This window comes from Plecotus auritus (genome assembly GCF_963455305.1).
Source record: "Plecotus auritus genome assembly, chromosome: 2".
NCBI classification, from domain to species: domain Eukaryota; kingdom Metazoa; phylum Chordata; class Mammalia; order Chiroptera; family Vespertilionidae; genus Plecotus; species Plecotus auritus.
This window is the reverse complement of record NC_137771.1, coordinates 228961719-228980313: the sequence shown is the minus strand read 5'-3', so window position 1 is coordinate 228980313 and position 18595 is coordinate 228961719. Positions and strand designations below refer to the sequence as shown.

The following is an 18595-nucleotide window of genomic DNA, read 5'->3' as shown; positions in this document are numbered from 1 at the left end:
GGCCTGCACGTCTGCGTGATCGCTCCGTGATGACCTACCTGTTCCTCCTAGTTAACCATTTTAACAGGAAAGCACTTCGTAGGTGGCAAAAAGCCGAGTCCACCCCTGCCCAGGCAGGAGTTCACAAAACCAGTCAAGAAAGGCAATAGGCAAGGCTCACAGGCAACCACAGGCTGCATCCCAGTCCTTAAACGTAAAACACACGTTCACCTTCACTTCCATCCCCCCGGAAAGCACGGGATGATGGTAAGCGAACACTCAGCCTTGGAAGGAAGGACACCGGGCAACCAGGTGGTGTGGAGGACAGCCGGTGGCGATGGCTCCACGTTCCCCCAGCAAAAGGTCCCTGGACAAACGAGTCAGGGCAACATTCACTGCGAAGCCAATGGCAAAAACCCCAAATGAAACCGCAAACCTTGATTGAACTGCAAAACCAGCGTTAAACCACCGCCGTGAGGCCCGAGCATCACCGATGTCAGTGCGAGCGCGCCGTCTCCGCCAACAGCCCGACTCGGGCCGGAGGCACAGCCCAGACGCGCGAGCAGCCCCCCCCGGGGCAGGGCACGAAGAACAGCACACGCCACGCTTGTTACGAAAATAGAGTTTATTAAAAACATCCCTATTGCTGAGGAGCTTTCACGGTTAACCTTAAATTAAAAAAACAAAATAGAGAGCACTTCTAATTACGATTTGTAAACTTTTTAAAGTCAAAACTTTAAAAAAGTTACAGCAAAAAGGGTAATATTTATTCATATCTTCAGTATTTTTTGTTATTTTGTGGCTATTTTTAAATAGAAGGGAAGCAATCAAATTGCTTACAGCGCCCCACCACTACGGGGGCGGCCAGCGGGAGCCAGTATGATACACATCTGTACACTGCGCCCCGGCGTCCGTCCCGCACGGCCGGCCGGTTAGCGGGCCTCGGCCGCCGAGGGGTCCTTCTCAGGGTCTGCGGGTGAGGTAGCCTCTGCGGGCCGCTCTTCAGCAGGCGGGGCAGGCGCCGGCTCAGGTGCCCCCTTGGCGAGGTCCGGGGCTGGGTCTGTGCTCCCCGCCTGGGTCGGGGGAGGCTCGGCGGCCCTGTCGGCCCCCTCGGCCTTCTCCTTGGCCCGGGCCTCCTCCTTCTCTCTGCGGGACTCTCTATCCCTCGAATCTCTCTCTCGGTCTCGGTGCCCGCCAGCCCGCCGGCCTCTGTCCTCCGCGTCTCTGTGTCTGTCCCGCTCAGGGCTCCTCCGTCCCCACTCTCTCCTCTCGCGGCCGCTGTTGTCCCGCTCGTCGCCGCGGCTGCCGTAGCGGTCCCGCTCACCGTCCACCCTATTTCCGAAGGCTCTCCTCCCGAACCTCTCTTGGTCTCTCCCTGAACTGAACTGCTGCCTGTTGTCGTTCCTGAACGGCTGCGGCTGCTGCGTGGGGGGCGGCTGCTGGGCTGGCGGCGGCTGCTGGGGCTGCGTTGGCGGCGGCTGCTGCTGCTGCTGCTGCTGTCTCCCGTCTCTGTCTTCAGGGCCCCCTGGGCCCGGCCCCGGGCCCCCGAGCCCCGGCATGCCACCAGGCCGCACGAAGGGGCCGTGCGGTGGGAAGGGGCCTTTCATTCCGTGGGGCGGGGGCATCCCGAAGCCCCCTGGTCCAGGCGGCGGGCCTCGGTGCATCATGTGAGGTGGCATGGGCCGGGGCGGCATCAGGGGGAAGCGCTGTAGGTGAGGCGGAGGCATTCCCGGCGGCCGCTGCAGGGGGATCAGCCCGGGGCGGGCCCCGAGGAGACCCGTGGACGGGGCCTGGAGCCCAATCACAGGCCCAGGCGCAACTCCTTGAGAACCTGGAAGGCAAGGAGAGGGGATGTAAGCAAGGAAGGAGAAGCGCCTCCTGGGCAGCTCGAAGCAAAATAAACTCCCACCCACAGTCTTCAGATTGTGTGCCGTGTGCCAGTCCACCCGTCACCAACCCAGCACGTGGTCGGGAAGATGCCGTGTATTAAACTACAGGCCCTGGCATACGGCAGGCGTTAGCCGCTGAGCAGAGGCCAGGATGAGCGGGACCAGGAAACGGATGCACTGACTCCCGGGAAGAGGGCTGGGCCTCGCTGAGGAGCGCCTGGCCCCTCGGAAGACGCAGGGCGTCGGAGAAGCAACAAGCTGCGTGCTGAGACGCTGAGACCAAGACCGCACTTGCTCAAGACAACTGAGGCACCCAGCGCCCCTTAGGGAGGGCGGGCCCCCCAGCGCCCCTTAGGGAGGAGGGCCCCCCAGCGCCCAGGGAAGGCCCCCCAGCGCCCAGGGAAGGCCTTCCTCCGACTTATTGCGCTGAGCGGAGTCCCGGGTGCTGGGCCTTGTGCGCTGTGCCTGCGGCTGGAGACTAAAGGCCACGCGGCCGCGGAGCTGAGGCGCAGCCTCGGGAAGCAAGTAACGTGGCCGCGAGGCCCAGAAGCCACCGAGGACCGAGCGCTCGTGCAGTGGAAAGGGACAGACTGGCCCTGGCTGGTGGGGCTCAGTAGATGGAGCGTCCGCCTGCGGACCGAAGGGTCCCGGGTTCGATTCTGGTCAAGGGCACATGCCCAGGTTACAGGCTTGATCCCCAAGTGGGGGCGTGCAGGAGGCAGCCGATCAGTGATTCATTCTCTCTCATCACTGATGTTCCCCCCGCCCCCTCCGTTCCTTCCTCCCTGAAATCAATACAAATGTATTTTTTTTAAAAAGAAAAAGAAGAAAGGGACAGACTTGCTGGCTTACGTTCCATTTACGGGAGGACTGGTCTTGCCTCCGTTTGAGGTTATACAAGTTAAGAAGTATTTCTGTTTGGGCTCACACTTAAGTAACGGAAAGGCTCTGCCATCTCACTTCCAATTTATTTCCCTGCAAATCTGAACACGACGAGGCAAACACTATGCCGGCAGGAGTGACTGTCAGTGTGGTTCACGCACGTGCGCAGCGGCCTCTGAGCACGTCCTGGTCCGGCCGCCCATGGACACCGACCAGAGGCGGAGCCGCCCACCACGCGCTCGGCGCTGCCCCCTCCTGCCGTTCCGCTTGCGCCTCCAACCCCTTCCTCCTGCCCCTTGGACAGACACTCAGCAGCCCCGGCGGCCCGGCCTCCCGTGTGAATCCTCAGCACCAGCACGATGGGGTTTCCGCTCCCATTTTGCTCCTCAGAGCACGTGGCCATTGTTCCTGGGCCTCGGCTACGTGGCCTGAGCGGGCCGCACACCAGCCCGTGGCCCAGCACCGCTGCCCGGGCGCTGTGATCCTGAGGCAACCCGCCCTTCCCCTGGCCGGAGACGGACTCCTGGTGAGCGGGAGGCTCGCGAGGGGTGACCTGGGACAGGCGCCTGGAAAGCCGTCGCCCCTGCCTCTTGCTGAGATCAGCCAGCACCGATGACACAGGGATCGCTGCTCCACACCCGGCGCCGACCGCCGACAGGGACCCTGACGCCAGCTGTCGTGCACAGCAAGCACCAGCGCTCATTCCCGTCGCCGAGATCACGCAGCAGACCGAGCTCCTCCCCACAGCCTTCCTTCAAGGCGAGCGGCCGACGCGGCTGAGGGAGCCAGGGCAGCTGCAGGCGCACGAGGCCCTCTATCACCAGGGAAGTGGGTTCAGGCGAGTCTTTGAGAGGAAACAGTGACTGACCTCCCACTCCTGACCCCCGAGGACTGGCCTCGAGGCCACCGCTCCCCGGGCACACGAGAAAGGAGCCGTGATTCTCCAAGGGCTCTGCACCATGGTCCCAGGGCTGCAGACTCACCGTCCAGGGCTCACACTTGCACTCAGATGTGAGCCACCTACACAGCACAGCACGTCTTACAAAGAACATCTCCTACTCGCCTCGCCTGCACGTGGGCTGTGCATTGGGGCTGGGGACTTCCTCTTACCCCGTGGACCAGGCCGTCTTAGACTCCTGATGGACCACTCCCAGTCCCAGCTGTTGGTGCTCAGGCCACAGAAAAGGCGACACGGAAAACTTCCGTACCCGTCTGATCGTGGTGGCCAGTGGACGTGAGCTGCTTCCACAGCAGGAGCTGTACTTCATTTAAAAACCTATCAGGTGGCCCTGACCGGTGTGGCTCAGTGGAAAGAGCGTCGGCCTGTGGACTGAAGGGTCCCAGGTTCGATTCCGGTCAAGGGCATGTACCTTGGTTGCAGGCACATCCCCAGTAGGGGGTATGCAGGAGGCAGCTGATCGATGTTTCTCTCTCATCGATGTTTCTAACTCTCTATCCCTCTCCCTTCCTCTCTGTAAAAAAATCAATAAAATATATTAAAAAAATAAAAATAAAATAAATTAAAAAAAAAACGCATCAGGTGGTGTCGGCCCTTGACAGGCATGCCCGCTGAACCTCTCGTGCTTTCACTGGGAAAGCTGACGTCACCACGCACCAATGGGACGGAGTGAGTGCCCAGCTAAAGGGCGTTCACAGCACGAATGCGTTTTACCTGGACACACGCACAGCCCCACCGACCAGTGTCCTTGAGGCACAAGCTCATTCACATGTGCATCGAGCCCCCCCTCAGGAACCGGCCCGGGTGCTGGGCACAGAGAGAAGCACGCATGGCCTTTCCCTTCAGAAAGCAGGACGCAGCGCGGGGAGGCAGACAGGATGGGACCTGCGGCGGGGTCTGCGGCCTCAGGGGAGGGACAGCAGGCGTTCGGGGAAGTTTCCGCAGGGAGGACCCCATGCTCCCTTGTGAAGGGTCTTCTAGGAGGAGATGCAGGCGAGCAGGTGGGAGGGGACGGAGGGCAGGCCCACGGGCCTGGGAGACTCGGGCACGGCTCTGCGTGCAAGACGGCGCCCGCGCATCATAGGGACCTAGGGAGGAGCCGCTCCTCACGAGACGGGTGACGGGGCCACACAGAGCCCGAGGGCCTGTGACCCAGGGGACGGCTGGCGACGGCTTCCTGTGCGAACCTAGAGCTCGAAGGGAGGTCACCCCAGAGACAGGGACCGAAAGGGAGGCGTCAGCCCGAGGAGACTGCGTTGCTGGCTGGAAGGCTCAGGGCCGAGAGCACGGCCGGGGCGTGTGCTGCAGCCCAGGCCTGAGGAACCCACGGCAGCTGGCCCGGAATGACCCGCTCCACGGCCTCTCCCACGGGAGCCGGACCGGTGGTTCAGGGGTGAAACGTCCAGGTGAGAGGTCACTGCTGTCCGAGCAGAGACGAGCAGAATGACTGAAGCAGGCGGGCGTGTCACAGGGCCGGTGGAGGGGGCTGCTGCTGGCGGCCAGCGTGGACCTGGAGACCTCGGCGGAGTGCAAACCAGGTGACAGGTGTGCGCGAGGGGCCGAGGGCGTCAGGGAGGCAGCACCGTCCTAGGGTTCCAATCGGGCACTCGGAGGGACCCCAGCACCCTTCCAGAGGACGCACGTTCAAGCGGGATCTTTAAAGAAAAGCCAGGTTTGGCTCCGTGCAAGGGGGAGGGAGTGGGAGGACGGGCAGCCGAACAGCCAGAGGGCAGTGGGCAGGGCAGGGCAGGGCAGGGCGGCCACCCGGTGACCATGCCCCGCCCCCCACGGCCCCCAGGAGTCCTGGCTCCTCGTTACAAAGAACGGCATCATCTCCAGGTCCTCATCTCCCACCCTCTGACCGCCTCGGAGCCATCTTCAGTCCTCCAGGTCCCAACGCCGTCCAGCTCCCCCGTAGCTGCCGCAGCCCCGTCTCCCTCACCACAGCCGCGCTGCTTACATGCCACTCTCCCCGGAGCTCTGCCTGCGCGTGGCTGGGCCTCCTGGCCTTGACGTAAACATGTAACCCCAAGCACAGGCACCCCTCCTCCTCATTCATTCCCACGCCTCACGGATCCACTGCACGGTCCACATTTCTCCTCGACCCCGTCTGTTCTCAACGAGCTCATGTCGTTTTATAAAACGTAAGCGCCCAAGTCCACTCATGTGAGGTGCACAACTCAAAGGGTTTGGCTATTCGAGGTTGGGTAACCTCCACCAACAACTTGGGAACATTTTCATCAGCCCCCCCCCCCCCCGCCCCGAAACCCTCTGTCCACACCCCCCGCCCCCCAGCAGCCATGTGACCGGAACCCCGGTGCCATCCTCGGTGGCAGGTCCCGCCGCGGCAGGCAGACAGGCACACCTCTCCTCGCTGCGCTTCGCAGCCGTGGCCTTTCTGTTGCCCAAACGGAAGGGTTGTGCGGCCCTGCATCCGTCCGTCCATCTGCCAGCGCCACTTCCCGCCTGCGTCTGCTCACTGTGTGTCCGTCACGTTTTGGTGACCTTGCGGTATTCCAAACCTTCTCATGATTGACCCTGGGGACCTATGACCCTGATGTCACTATTGTAATTGTTTGGGCGCATCCAGATGGCGCCCGTTAAGAGAGTGAACAGCCCTGGCCGGTGTGGCTCAGCAGACAGAGTGTCGGCCTGCGGACTGAAGGGCCCCGGGTTCGATTCCCGGTCAGGGCACAGGCCCAGGTTGCGGGTTCCATCCCCAGTGGGGGGCGTGCAGGAGGCAGCCGATCCATGATTCTCTCCCATCCCTGCTGTCTCTCCCCCTCTCCCTTCCTGTCCGAACCAATAAAAGTTATTTTAAAAAACAGATGGAACGTAACCCACACCCGCTGTGTTCTGGCCGCTCCACCGACCGGCTCCCACCTCCCCCTCCTCAGGCCTCCTAGTCCCCGAGACCCAACCATCACTGCCCGCTGCCCACCGACGGCCATCACTGCCCGCTGCCCACCGACGGCCCTGTAACGGCCTCTAGAGCGCCAGTGAAAGGGCAGTCACACATCTCCCAAGAGAAGCGGGCCAACGTCACGGGGAAAGCGCATCCGCGCCGAGGTGGCCGTGAGCTGGGCTTCGGCGGCGAAGGGCCTCGCTGTCCGAGGGGACGGCGCGAGGGCACCAAGGGGGGGAGTGAGGCAGCCACCGCCCGGGGGGAGTGCTGGTGGACAGAGGACCACGCCGGCCCCAGCACTCCTGCCCGAAGCCCGGCCAGGGCCAGGCCCACGCTCTCGGCGGCGGTGGAGGCTGAGAGGGCGGTGGAGGCTGAGAGGGCGGTGGAGGCTGAGAGGCGAGGAGGCTGAGAGGTGAGGAGGCTGAGAGGTGAGGAGGCTGAGGGCGGTGGAGGCTGAGAGGTGAGGAGGCTGAGGGCGGTGGGGGCTGAGAGGGCGGTGGAGGCTGAGAGGCGCGGAGGCTGAGAGGTGAGGAGGCTGAGGGCGGTGGAGGCTGAGAGGTGAGGAGGCTGAGGGCGGTGGAGGCTGAGAGGTGAGGAGGCTGAGGGCGGTGGGGGCTGAGAGGCGCGGAGGCTGCAGGGAGAAGGTGCCGCTGGCAGGGGCGGGGCCAGGGGTTAAGGGTTAGGGAAAGAAGCCGCCTCCGTAAGAGAGGGCAGGCGAAGCCGCAGGTGCTGGCGCAGAGGCCGCGCAGGTCGCCCAGGAGACCCGCCAGGCGTGAATGAAGCAGATCCCACTGCAGGTCGAACAGCCTCACACTGCAAGATGCCACAATGCCAAGGTCCAAGGGCAGGCTGACCCGGCGGGGGCCCATGCGGCTGTGACGTGGAGCTGAAGCCGATGCCCACCTCCCATCTGGACCCCAGGGCCCTGAGGCCCCCTCTCAGCGGCAGGGCCCACAGGGACAGCTCGCCTGTGCCCACCGCGCGGCCTCCTGCTCGGGAGGGAGACGCCCTGCACAAGGCTCCCGCTCACGGACGCGCCTGGTCACCCGGCTCGGAGGGCGTCCCTCCTGCCCGCTGACACCCCATCGGCAGCCCACGGCTCCGGAGTAATTCCGACTTTCAAGGCTCTTACTACTTAAGAGGTCCGTCTTGTAGGACTACGGCTACCACAGGCAGCGACCCCTGCGACGGATCTGAAGGCCCGCGGGAAGCCTTCTGGAAAGGACTCCGTTAGGAAGAACATGTGCGACGCCAGGGACAGGCCAACAGCGGCATTGGCGGGGCTCCGAAGGAAGGGGACCCCAGCCAAAAAGGATGGCCGTGAGGGGTGAAGACCTCCGTGAGAAGTGACTGCAGCTGTGGGGGGAAGAGTGCGAGAGGGACCAGAACCAGAGGTGGAGCCGGAGCCCGGGCTGACCGCTGCGGCCCCGCTGAGACTGTCAGGGTGTTCCTTCAGCTCAGCTGATGCAACAGCGGACGGCTTCAGGGTGGGTCCCCACTTTGGAAAACAGGTCAACTGACGAGGTACACTCCACTGTCGTCTTAAGACACTGCCACGGAGCCAGCTGCCACACCACCGAGGCGAGACCCTCCCCCCGCACGAGCGGCTCCCTGCAGCCCGGACGAGCGTCGGCGCCGTTGGAAAGACAGCGATGTCTGGCGAGGGGTGTGCGTCCCTCTGGACACGAAGCTACGCGCACAGGAGCCCACAGCGGTGCCAACGCCTTTCACCCGGGCTGGGCCCCCGCTTCCGTTACTACCAAGTCACATTCCGTCCCAGTTGGTTTATCATTAAAAACAGAGACTAATACAGGAAAACTCCCACCCCCACCGACTCCCCTGCACCGCCTCCAGCACCTCCCAGCAGGGCATGCATGTGCTTTATCTAAAGGGTACGTACGCCCTCTACTCAAACCCGAGTCCAACCCCTCACCCAAGTGAGGCCATCAACCCGCCACGTGCTTCCCTCTGCACCAAACCTTCCCTCTCCTGGGTCTCCGGGTCACAGAGACTAAGGCCACCACCTCTTAGACAAACAGACAAAACCAACTCCCTCGCTTGGCCTCTCCTCCCAGCCGCGCCCTTTCCTAGTCCCCCACAGAAAAGCTCAGGTGTCCCAAACCACCACACGCGTCTCCCCATCCCACGCTCCCCGGCCCCGCTGTCACCGGGCTGTGGACCAGCACTCCGGGGAACCCGTGCAGGCCGCCCGGACTCATTCTGCTGAACACAGCTGTCAAGTCACCCTTCGGCCCGAGAGCGGAGCTCTCCCCGACCCGGGAGCTCTCTGCGTGGCCCAGCGCACCGCCCGTCCTGGCCCCTCGCCCACGGCCGAGCCGGGTCCTGCCCGGACAGAACGACGTAGGGCAGGTTAACGTGTGGGTGTGGGAGGGTGCCGCCTCCGACCCGAGCTCTGCCCCAGGAGCGGTGACTGTGGACAGGCCCCTTCTCGGTATGCCTCGTTTCCCCATCTATAAAGTGGGACCACTGGTCTCCTGCAAGGGGGGAGGGGTAAGGCTCACGTGGCTGAGGACACAAGCTCCTTGCGAGTTCCCAGCCTGTACGTACCCGTTAGTGCTCAGGGTTTCAACTGCGCTGTGCTGGACTCCCCGCCCGGGCCCTCCTGGTGACCGTGCAGGCCAGGGCTGTGCTGGACTCCCCGCCCCGGGCCCTCCTAGTGACCGTGCAGGCCAGGGCTGTGCTGGACTCCCCGCCCCGGGCCCTCCTTAGTGACCGTGCAGGCCAGGACTGTGCTGGACTCCCCGCCCAGGCCCTCCTTAGTGACCGTGCAGGCCAGGGCTGTGCTGGACTCCCCGCCCGGGCCCTCCTTAGTGACCGTGCAGGCCAGGGCTGTGCCGACGACACTGGGTCACAGGGGCTCCCTCACCATGTGCCCCGAGCACCAAAGTCAGAACCCCCGGCACTGTAACCTGCTATCCCCCTCAGACACCCTCTGCTCCTCCGTTCCTGCCCCTCCCAGGAGCGGCAATGACACCCTACCAGGTCCTCAGCCAGGAACTGTGACTCCTTTCTCCGTATTTCAGTTATAAGCCATTCTAAGGCCCCAGCTTCAAGATAAATTCAGAACCCCACACCCACTGCCTCGCCGCACCCCAGTGAGTCTCTTCGACTACAACAGCATTCAAACTACTCTCCTCTTCCACGCTCCCCTCCCAGCTTGTTTTCCACGTGACAGCCATGTCAACGGGATGATGACCCTCGTTCAAAGCCTAGACTCCCCCGCACACCCAGCCAGGTCCTCGGCCACTTTTCTAAACTCAGTGCCCGCCGCTCCTGCCCTCCCCCTCTCCCCGCCTCTGCTGTTTCTCTACCTGACCCCCTTCCGTGTCCAGCAGGCCGTCCCTCCAGCACCTCCACATCCCCACTCGCCCACCCTGTGGACTCAGCGCATCCCAGGTGACACTCCCGCCCTGAACGGCTCCCTGCTTCACGCTCCACCACATCTCCAGGTGAAGGGTCTGACTTACTCATCACCCACGTCCCTCCGGGACCACGGGTTCCAGGGAGACAGGCCGGGGCTGGCTCCCGAAGGGTGTTGAAGGTACACGCTGGGGGCACACTTGGACGGTGGTGGCGGAGGCAACGACCCAGCTCGAGGAGAAGGCCATGTGAGGGCCAGGCCTCGCCCAGGGCAGCGAGGCTCCGCCCACAGCCACGAAGGGCCTGGAAAGCCGCGTGCTCCTCACAGCCCCTGGCTGGGCCCGGCGGCCGCCCTACCTGTTCCGAGTTGATCCAACAGAATGGCACCGTGGCATTTTGCACGAACCCAACACAAACGTTCCCGCTCCGAGGGGAAGATCACCCACCCCGCTCTCCCCCCAAGGCCCGGAGATCCCAGGTGGGGCTATGTATTCATCAGTGTTCTGCACTCCGTACTTCGGAAGACGGAAACAGGACAACCCACATGTCGCCTTCTTTTGCCTGGATTCACCAATCAATACGTTGAAGGCATAATTATTTTGACTGCCAGGCATTTCCTACAGAAGGCACAGACAGAAGAATGGGAGCTAAGTTTTAAAGAATTAAAGCACATTTTGGATGACAGACAGTCCTCGGGTTATGTCGGACTCGATGTACGTCGTTACATGGTTACGTCGCCATCTCCATTTATTAAAAAAAAAAAAGTTCCGTCATTTCGACGTACGTACACATGTGCTTTATGTTTTTTATCATTTATTTACCACAAGTACAGGTCAGCAATTGTTACCCTTCTTTTACATTGCTTTTTCTGTTTCACTTCATTGCTGCTGTGTCTGTGCTCCATGTGAGTGCCGCAGGTGCTTATGTAGGTGCGTTCCGACTTAACGAAAATCGTGTTACGTCGCCCTAACCGGTTTGGCTCAGTGGATAGAGCGTCGGCCTGCAGACTGAAGGGTCCCGGGTTCGATTCCGGTCAAGGGCATGTACCTTGGTTGTGGACACATCCCCAGTGGGGGGTGTGCAGGAGGCAGCTCATTGATGTTTCTCTCTCATCGATGTTTTTAACTCTCTATCCCTCTCCCTTCCTCTCTGTAAAAAAAATCAATAAAATATATTTAAAAAGAGAAAAAAAATCGCTACGTTGCCATAGGAACGGACCTCCGACGTAACCCAAGGACCTACTGTATATGAGAGTATTATTTAGATCGTGCTTAGAATATTGGATTTTTAAGAGAAATTTCAGTTTTCAACAACTATAATGCGGTATACTGAGATCTATTTTCAGCAAAAGGTACACTTTGATAAAATCTAATGCATGAGAAGCAGAATGTCAAATAGAGAGAAATCAGAGACTATTATCACTTTAAAATGACTTGGTTTTTGTACAAAATAATGTGCAATTGGTTTTGTCCGATCGTTTCCCTCTTGTTTACTTTGTCGCTTTCTGGAATTCCAGTTTGTATAGTGCAGCCATCGCTATTTAACAACGATCAGCAAAGCATCACAGCTACGACTTCAATTAAAAAACTAAGAAGTCTGAAGTACAGTTACCCAACCACTGAACGAGATTATGTCATTGCTGGCGGACAGAACAAATCTTACCTGAAGTTCTTCACGGCGACATCTGTCTAACAAAACCGCCCAGCCCCGAGCGCCTGCCCCCCACCTTCCTCGGGCCCCAGGCCTGCTCCAGAGGTGGACGTGGGGCGCAGGGCACATGCAGGCAGCCAGGCCACGCGAGGAGCAGCGTTTCAGTGTTTGCACAAGGCCCACCTCCCCCCCCCCCCCCCCCCGGGGCTGCTTTGTTTGAAGTGCTCCCCCTTATGGAAACGCAGAGTCTCTGTGCGTCAGTCCCGGACCAGGGCCGCCGCCTGGGGAGCAGCTGCTGTGACCTGTCGTAGAATGGCCACACTGCTGGAAGGCCCTGCGATGAGCAGCTGGGAGCCACTTCCCACACCCGCCGACAGAGTACCGCGCTGCACCCTTTACAAGCTCCCCAAAGGCCTGGCCGCCTGGCTCAGGGGATAGAGCGTCGGCCTGCAGACTGAAGGGCCCCGGGTTCGATTCAGGAGGCAGCCAATGAGTGATTCTCTCTCCTCATTGATATTTCCCTCTCCCTCTCCCTTCCTCTCTGAAATCAATAAACGCTCCCCGAAGGAAAGCTGCTCTCTAGGATCCCAACGGGCTTTGGTCGGTACCAAATCCAACACCTGGCAGACCCTCTAGCTTACAATTTAGCAGAACCAAACGTCATAGCAAAATTCACAAGAGTGAACAGTAAAATGCAAAAATTATATTTAGAAAATTCAATGTTATCATTAAAAAAACTTTCTGGGATCGTCTTCACTTCCTTTGGAAGTTACTCACACGAGTACATTGGTGCTCTAATGTTCTGATTTAAGTGTTAAAAATTAGTAACTATAAAAACGTTCTGGGCACAGAAGTCTAAGTAAAATCACTACAAATCACATACCCATTTTAAAGTGAGCTACAGAAGTCCACGGTAGAATTATCTGTCTTCGCGGCAGTTTTTATGATAAAACCGGCCGGCATAGCTCAGTGGTTGAGCGTCAACCTATGTACCAGGAGGTCATGGTTCGATTCCCGGCCAAGGCACATGCCTGGGTTGCAGGTTCGATCCCCCCCAATTGTGGGGCGTGCAGGAGGCAGCCGATCAATGATTCTCTCTCATCATTGATGTTTCTATCTCTCTCTTCCTCTCTGAAATCAATAAAAATATTTAAAAAAAAAAAGAACTATGATAGGCTGCGATAAAGCGAACTCAGCTGTTCAGGTATAACAACCCGCAAACCAGGGCTGCCCACGTAGCTCCTTCGGGTCCGAATGGGGACAGCGGCCCTGTGCGCGGTGCGCCCGGCCAGAGCCAGGCCCGCGAGCCGGACCCAGTCGGGCCGCCAGCTCCAGGTCTGAGGTAAGCAATGATGGGCGGGGAGGAGGCAGTCCCACAAACACCCAATTCTCGCCGAAACCGGTTTGGCTCAGTGGATAGAGCGTCGGCCTGCGGACTGAAGGGTCCCGGGTTCGAGTCCGGTCAAGGGCATGTACCTTGGTTGCGGACACATCCCCAGTGGGAGGTGTGCAGGAGGCAGCTGATCGATGTTTCTCTCTCATCGATGTTTCTAGCTCTCTATCCCTCTCCCTTCCTCTCTGTAAAATATAAATAAAATATATTTAAAAAAAAACAAAACAAAACAAAAAACACACCCAATTCTCAGGCGTCAGGGCCGCCGCCACCCACAGCAGGGAACAAAGCTGGGAGACTCGCTGCGTGTTAATCACCAAATGCGCTTGGCAAGAAAAGAGGCTTTAACTTTCCACAAAAGGAACGAGTCCACCCAGAGCAACTTCTCCTCGAAAAGACGTTTCAGACGTATTGGAAACAGTAGAGAGATGTAACACAAACCAACATTTTTTGCATATTTTTTATTGTTTGGAACACCATAGTAGCCCAAATTTCACATTTACAGTGAACTTGTTAATAAAAACGTGCTGTACACATATTATAGGTACATGTCACACAGAAGCAAACGTTGACACTTACACAGTAAAGAGAGTGCCTCCATTGCCCTCCTCCTTCACATCCCTCCCTGCTGGCCAGCACCGCCAGGCTCAGCCCCAGCTCTCACTGAGCCAGCTGCCCACTGGCTGCCATGAACCGTGAGGACCAAGAACGAATTCCTTTCAGTCAGCCATAATGAATTGTTATATCACTGTGCACCAAGTACTTTTATAGTTTCAGACTGCCAGTTACTAAAAAATTCAGACTCTTAAAAGATGGAGGCTCAGTTCTCCACCACGTGGCCCTGTGGGCACCCCCCCACACCCCCTCGGAAGCAGGCCGCCATGGTCCCAGACCACCACCACGCGTAAGGCCGATGACCAGAAGCCTTCCAGCCAAACGGGCCGTAAAGCACGCCGCCTGCCGCCTGCCGCCTCCCGCCAGGCCCAGCACAGACCGGGGAGACCTGCCTTCATGTGCCCGGCCCTGCTGCTTACAATGCTGCTGCTATTTCAGAAGCTAAGAGCCGGTTAGGTAAGTCTCTCAATGACGCAGTCACCGTCACTGCCGAACGACCTGAGCGTCATTCCTGGGAAGAACACGAGTATCAGCTGTGCTACGACCCACACCCACTTCCTCGGTGAGCCGGCTGCCGTGGGCACCTGCATCTGGCCCAGTCCACCCGAGGCAGCCGAGACAAGGCACATGCCCACCCCCCAAAAAGGGTGTCCCCGCTGTCTGCCAGAAATGCAGCCGTCACCCAGTCACAGGGCCGGCCACAGAAAGACTGCCACCCCCCGTTACTGGTTTTACGTGCATCCGCCCTCAGAGTCATCACAACACGCGGAACGTCACCGTTATTGACCTTTCCCACGCAGGAAGGGCAGTCAGCATCCCCGACTTATCCCAGCTCACATCTCGGGCACAGCATCCACTGCTGTCCGTCCCCACAAAGGAATGGAGCGCACCGAGGACAGTGCGGCACCCGGCAGAGTCCCGCGTCACCATCGGGCAAGACCGCCCGTGCCCGCTGCTGCCCCCAGCGCCCGCAGACCTGCCCGCCTCTAGCACAGGGCGGCGTGGGCCAATCTTTGGGTGACTGCCCTTCCCTACACAGACTCCACCACGGGGCGGCGTGGGCTGGCCTTTGGGTGACTGCCCTTCCCTACACAGACTCCACCACGGGGCGGCGTGGGCTGGCCTTTGGGTGACTGCCCCTCCCTACAGACTGCACCACGGGGCGGCGTGGGCTGGCCTTTGGGTGACTGCCTCTCCCTACAGACTGCACCAGGTCCCGTTCCTCTCAAGTTCACCCTCATGGCACGTCTTCTGGAGCCTCCCACTCGCAGGGACGTGGAAGGCTTTCCTTCTGATTGAAACTGCGTCTCAGTAAAAACTACTTACTTTAACAAGGTTCATTTTTATGTCAAATTGAACCTTTCAGATCTGGAATCGTCTTCAATGTCTCACTGTGTTTTACAAGTTACAAGGTCACATGGCTCAAGTGCAAGCAGCAGGGCACTGAAGACCGCCCACCGCCTGCTGACGTGACCCACGGCCCTCCCTCCGCGCCGCTGTTCCGGGGGGATGCGGGGAAGGAACAGATGGACATCCAAGCAGGTATGTCAGGTAACAATAAACCCTAAGAAATTTGTTTTTCTAGCAATGCTCAGCTTGTAAGTTTATTTTCCAAGTGCACCAACTTTGGATCTGTGTTTTGTCTCACATGTTGGATGCAGAGTTTAAATTACACATTTTAGTAGCGATAAGAAAAAAAGGGTTGAGTCTTTTTTTAATCCTCACCTGAGGGTATTTTTCCGTTGATTTTTAGGAAGTGGAAGAGAGAGGGAAAGACAGAAATATCGATGTGAGAGAAGCCTGCAATCGAGGTACATGCCCTTGACTGGAATCGAACCCGGGACCCTTTGGTCCACAGGCTGATGCTCTCTCCTCTGAGCCAAACGGCCAGGGCAAGAGCAGAATCTTCAAGACCTGATGTTAGGCCAGAGGCAGGCTCCTTCTGCTTCAAGGGCGTTTGAAAGTGGGGGGTGTCAGACTCTCGGGAGAGAATGGCTTCTTCTCGCTTAGTCAATGACTTCCTTAAGCCCAGAAGGGAAGTGTAAGTGCACACATGCTTCTGTAAATGGCCTCAGTGCCCAGCATCCATGGGCACCAGACTAGAACATTCCATTTCATACAGAATTCACAACAGAGAGTGGGGTGCAAGAAAGGGTTGATCAGAAAAGTCTATCCAACTCAGAATCTGAGATTCTTGTGAACCATCTTATTACAAATATGAAAACAAAACAGATGGATGGACAGACAGACAAAACTGAGATGCACAGCTGTTAATTCCCCAGCTGCCAGTCCAAGGTTCCGCCTATCGTACGGCTTCCAGGGCACAGGCCTCTTGAGCAATCTCCTCCTTAAACCAATCCTCTGCCACCATGATGATGACCACTGCTACCTTACCTGGGACACCTTTCAATCCCACACCCTCTCTCACTATTCCTGAGCCTGTGCTAAGGGAAGCAAGGTCAAGTTTACTATCAGCCAGACCCAGTCTGGGAGAGGCCAGCGGAGAGCAAGCCATTTGAACAGAAACTGGTTTTAACTGTAAGTGCAGCACAGGCACGAAGTGCAGGTTCCCAGCAGTTCTGACAGGTGCAGGTGCGAAGGACAAGCCCCCACCCGCCAGAGGGCCAGTGCACCCCCTAAGGGTGGAGATGGACGCAAACGTGCGGACACACCCCTCCGAGAACACAGGGTGCGCGGGCTGGACCCAGAGGACGGGGTGGCCGCCCCTTGGGAGAGTCGAGGTTAATTGCACTGGGCAGGACCACTGCCGGGGCACAGTGTCTTCATCAGAAGACGGCCAGTCTGACGAGGACACCATGTGTCCATCTGTAACTCAAGGAAGCAAGCCAAGGCCTCCCAGCCGAGCCCAGCGTAACCCTCCTCCGTAACCAGGGGGTCCCGCTGGCAGCCGAGCCCAGAGAACTTAGCAGGAGGGAACGGAGGGGCCTGACACGCAGGCAGCAGAGCACTTCACTGCCACGTATCGAAGACCATTTTCTTAGCCAGCCCACAAAGAGGGATACCAGGTCCAGGGTTTTTAAAGATACAAAGACCGGTCCAGACGGGGAAAACCTGCGTTGTCAGAGAAATGTTCTCTCTTGTAAAGCTCGGACACCGGGGGTTATGCCAGTCTTGGACCTCTACCAAGTCCTCTTCCCAGAGATCGATCACTTTCCGATACCAAAGAAGGTGTGCAGCCCCAACGTCCATTCAAGACAGACACACACAGTTTCACCACGAAGGCTGTCTGCAGACGGCTCTCGGTGAAGACAAGAGCACACCTTCCTTTAAGAGGGGGGTCTCCCTCCAAGAAAACAACCTCACAGAGGCTTTTACCAAAGTTACCAGTTTAAAAACAGAACAAAACAACGAATGGGAGAGGAATGAAAACGATGACAGAAGAAGGCACTTACCCAGGAGTGAGACGGGCTGGGTTACCGGAGGGGCGGGCAGACTCGTGGGTGCAGCGGGCGGCGCGGCGGAGCCGTACAATTTCGCACTGTCACCAGCCTCGGCGTTTCCTCTAGCCCCAGACACCACTGTTGGAATGGGATTTCCAATAGGTAAGTCTTTTGTAGGGTCTTCACTTATACCAGCGATAGTAGCTAAGGAACATAACCACATCGACATGTGAAGCTGAATAACTAATTCTCTCCCGGCCACTCCAGACCTATTACTAACCCATTCGCCCTCCGCGCCCGACTCCAAGGAGAACTGGACACAAAGGAAAACGTGCTTACAGTTCGGGATGCTTATTGGTGGAGTGTGAGGAGGAGGAATGGACACTGGTGGAGTTATAGGAGGCGGGGGTCCGGGAGGAAGAAAACCTAGGACGAGAAAAATAGTCACTTACGCCGCATCACTTCATCTCAGACTCAAAAACAACGTCTTCTCAAACAACCTGGCGTACCTGGTGGTAGATGCATGGGGTTGAATCCGGGGCGTAGAAAGGGTGGAGGCGGCGGCGGCGGAGGAACGCCGGGACCGAAGCCCGGCGGCGGAATTCCCAGAGGCGGCGTGAAGGTGGGCGGCTGGAGCGCACCGACCACAGGAGGCCCCGGCTGGTGTGGGGGTACCTGGAGCGGAGGAAGAAAGAGGAAGCCACACATCTAGCCGCTCTCCCAGCGACACAGTGAGCAGAGACAGGAAATACCTCGTTGGAAAAACAGACATTTCCCAATCTGTTCTTATTCTGAGTGAGTGAGTGAGAAAACAGTGGCCACCTGTGCCTGCCCCAAGGACAGAAACCCAGCGAGCTCTCTGCTCCAGGACCGCGGCCACGCTGCACGGTCCGCCAGGAAGCCTGAGGATATAGCCTGGGAAAGGCCACCCGCCGATCCCACAGGGAGCTGACCGCAGAGGCAAGCCGCTGGGCGGCTCTCTGGCCCGAGCAAGCGCACCCTCTGCCCTCAGTCTGTCTCTCTGTGAAATGGGCACGTGCCACCCTCCACAGTCCTGGGCTAAAGGGTTATGATGCATGCTCAGTGCTAGGGCCTGCCCCTAATAAACACCCAACAAACAAACACTCGCTGTTGTTAAAAAAAAGTAGGAACGTTTTAACAAACGAGTCAGGTTTCTTAAACGAACGCTGACACACTTGACTCTTATTTACAATCGACACTGAAGGGCGTAGCTAAAAGGTCGACTACAGAGTGACCACTCAGGAAGTCCCTTTATCAAGGGTCACAGCTAAAGCAAAGGCGAGGAACCCCACTTTTGTGTTCGTGAGGATTTACCTGGGGACTCAATGTCAGAAACAGAGAAAGGAAGGTTCTGAAAGACAGGAAAAATCTAGCAGGTAATATGGAAACGGAGGGTCAACTACTGATAATTTAACCCAAAGGTTTTGACTGAGATGAGGTAACAGGAAACCTGCCGAGCACTGGACACGCCTCCTGGAACCCTCAAACCAGCCGACAGAGGAAGGCCGGAGGCAGAGCCGG

At 58.5% G+C, this 18595-nt stretch overlaps 1 protein-coding gene across 8 annotated transcripts in view; it reads right to left on the bottom strand.

The window, feature by feature from the left end:
* Positions 1-596: 596 nt before the first annotated feature.
* The window catches only part of SCAF4 (SR-related CTD associated factor 4), a 59582-nt gene continuing 41583 nt past the window's right edge, over positions 597-18595 (bottom strand). For 4 of the 8 annotated variants that reach the window (XM_080655605.1, XM_080655607.1, XM_080655606.1 and 1 more), the window contains exons 17-20: positions 17563-17728; positions 17393-17479; positions 17066-17257; positions 597-1810 (exon numbers count right to left, since the gene is read on the bottom strand). In XM_080655605.1, the coding sequence (XP_080511731.1) occupies positions 912-1810; positions 17066-17257; positions 17393-17479; positions 17563-17728 (1344 nt within the window). In that variant the 3' untranslated portion in view covers positions 597-911. The remainder of the gene's footprint in view (positions 1811-17065; positions 17258-17392; positions 17480-17562; positions 17729-18595) is intronic. The other 4 variants (XM_080655608.1, XM_080655610.1, XM_080655609.1 and 1 more) reach the window with 1 other exon arrangement.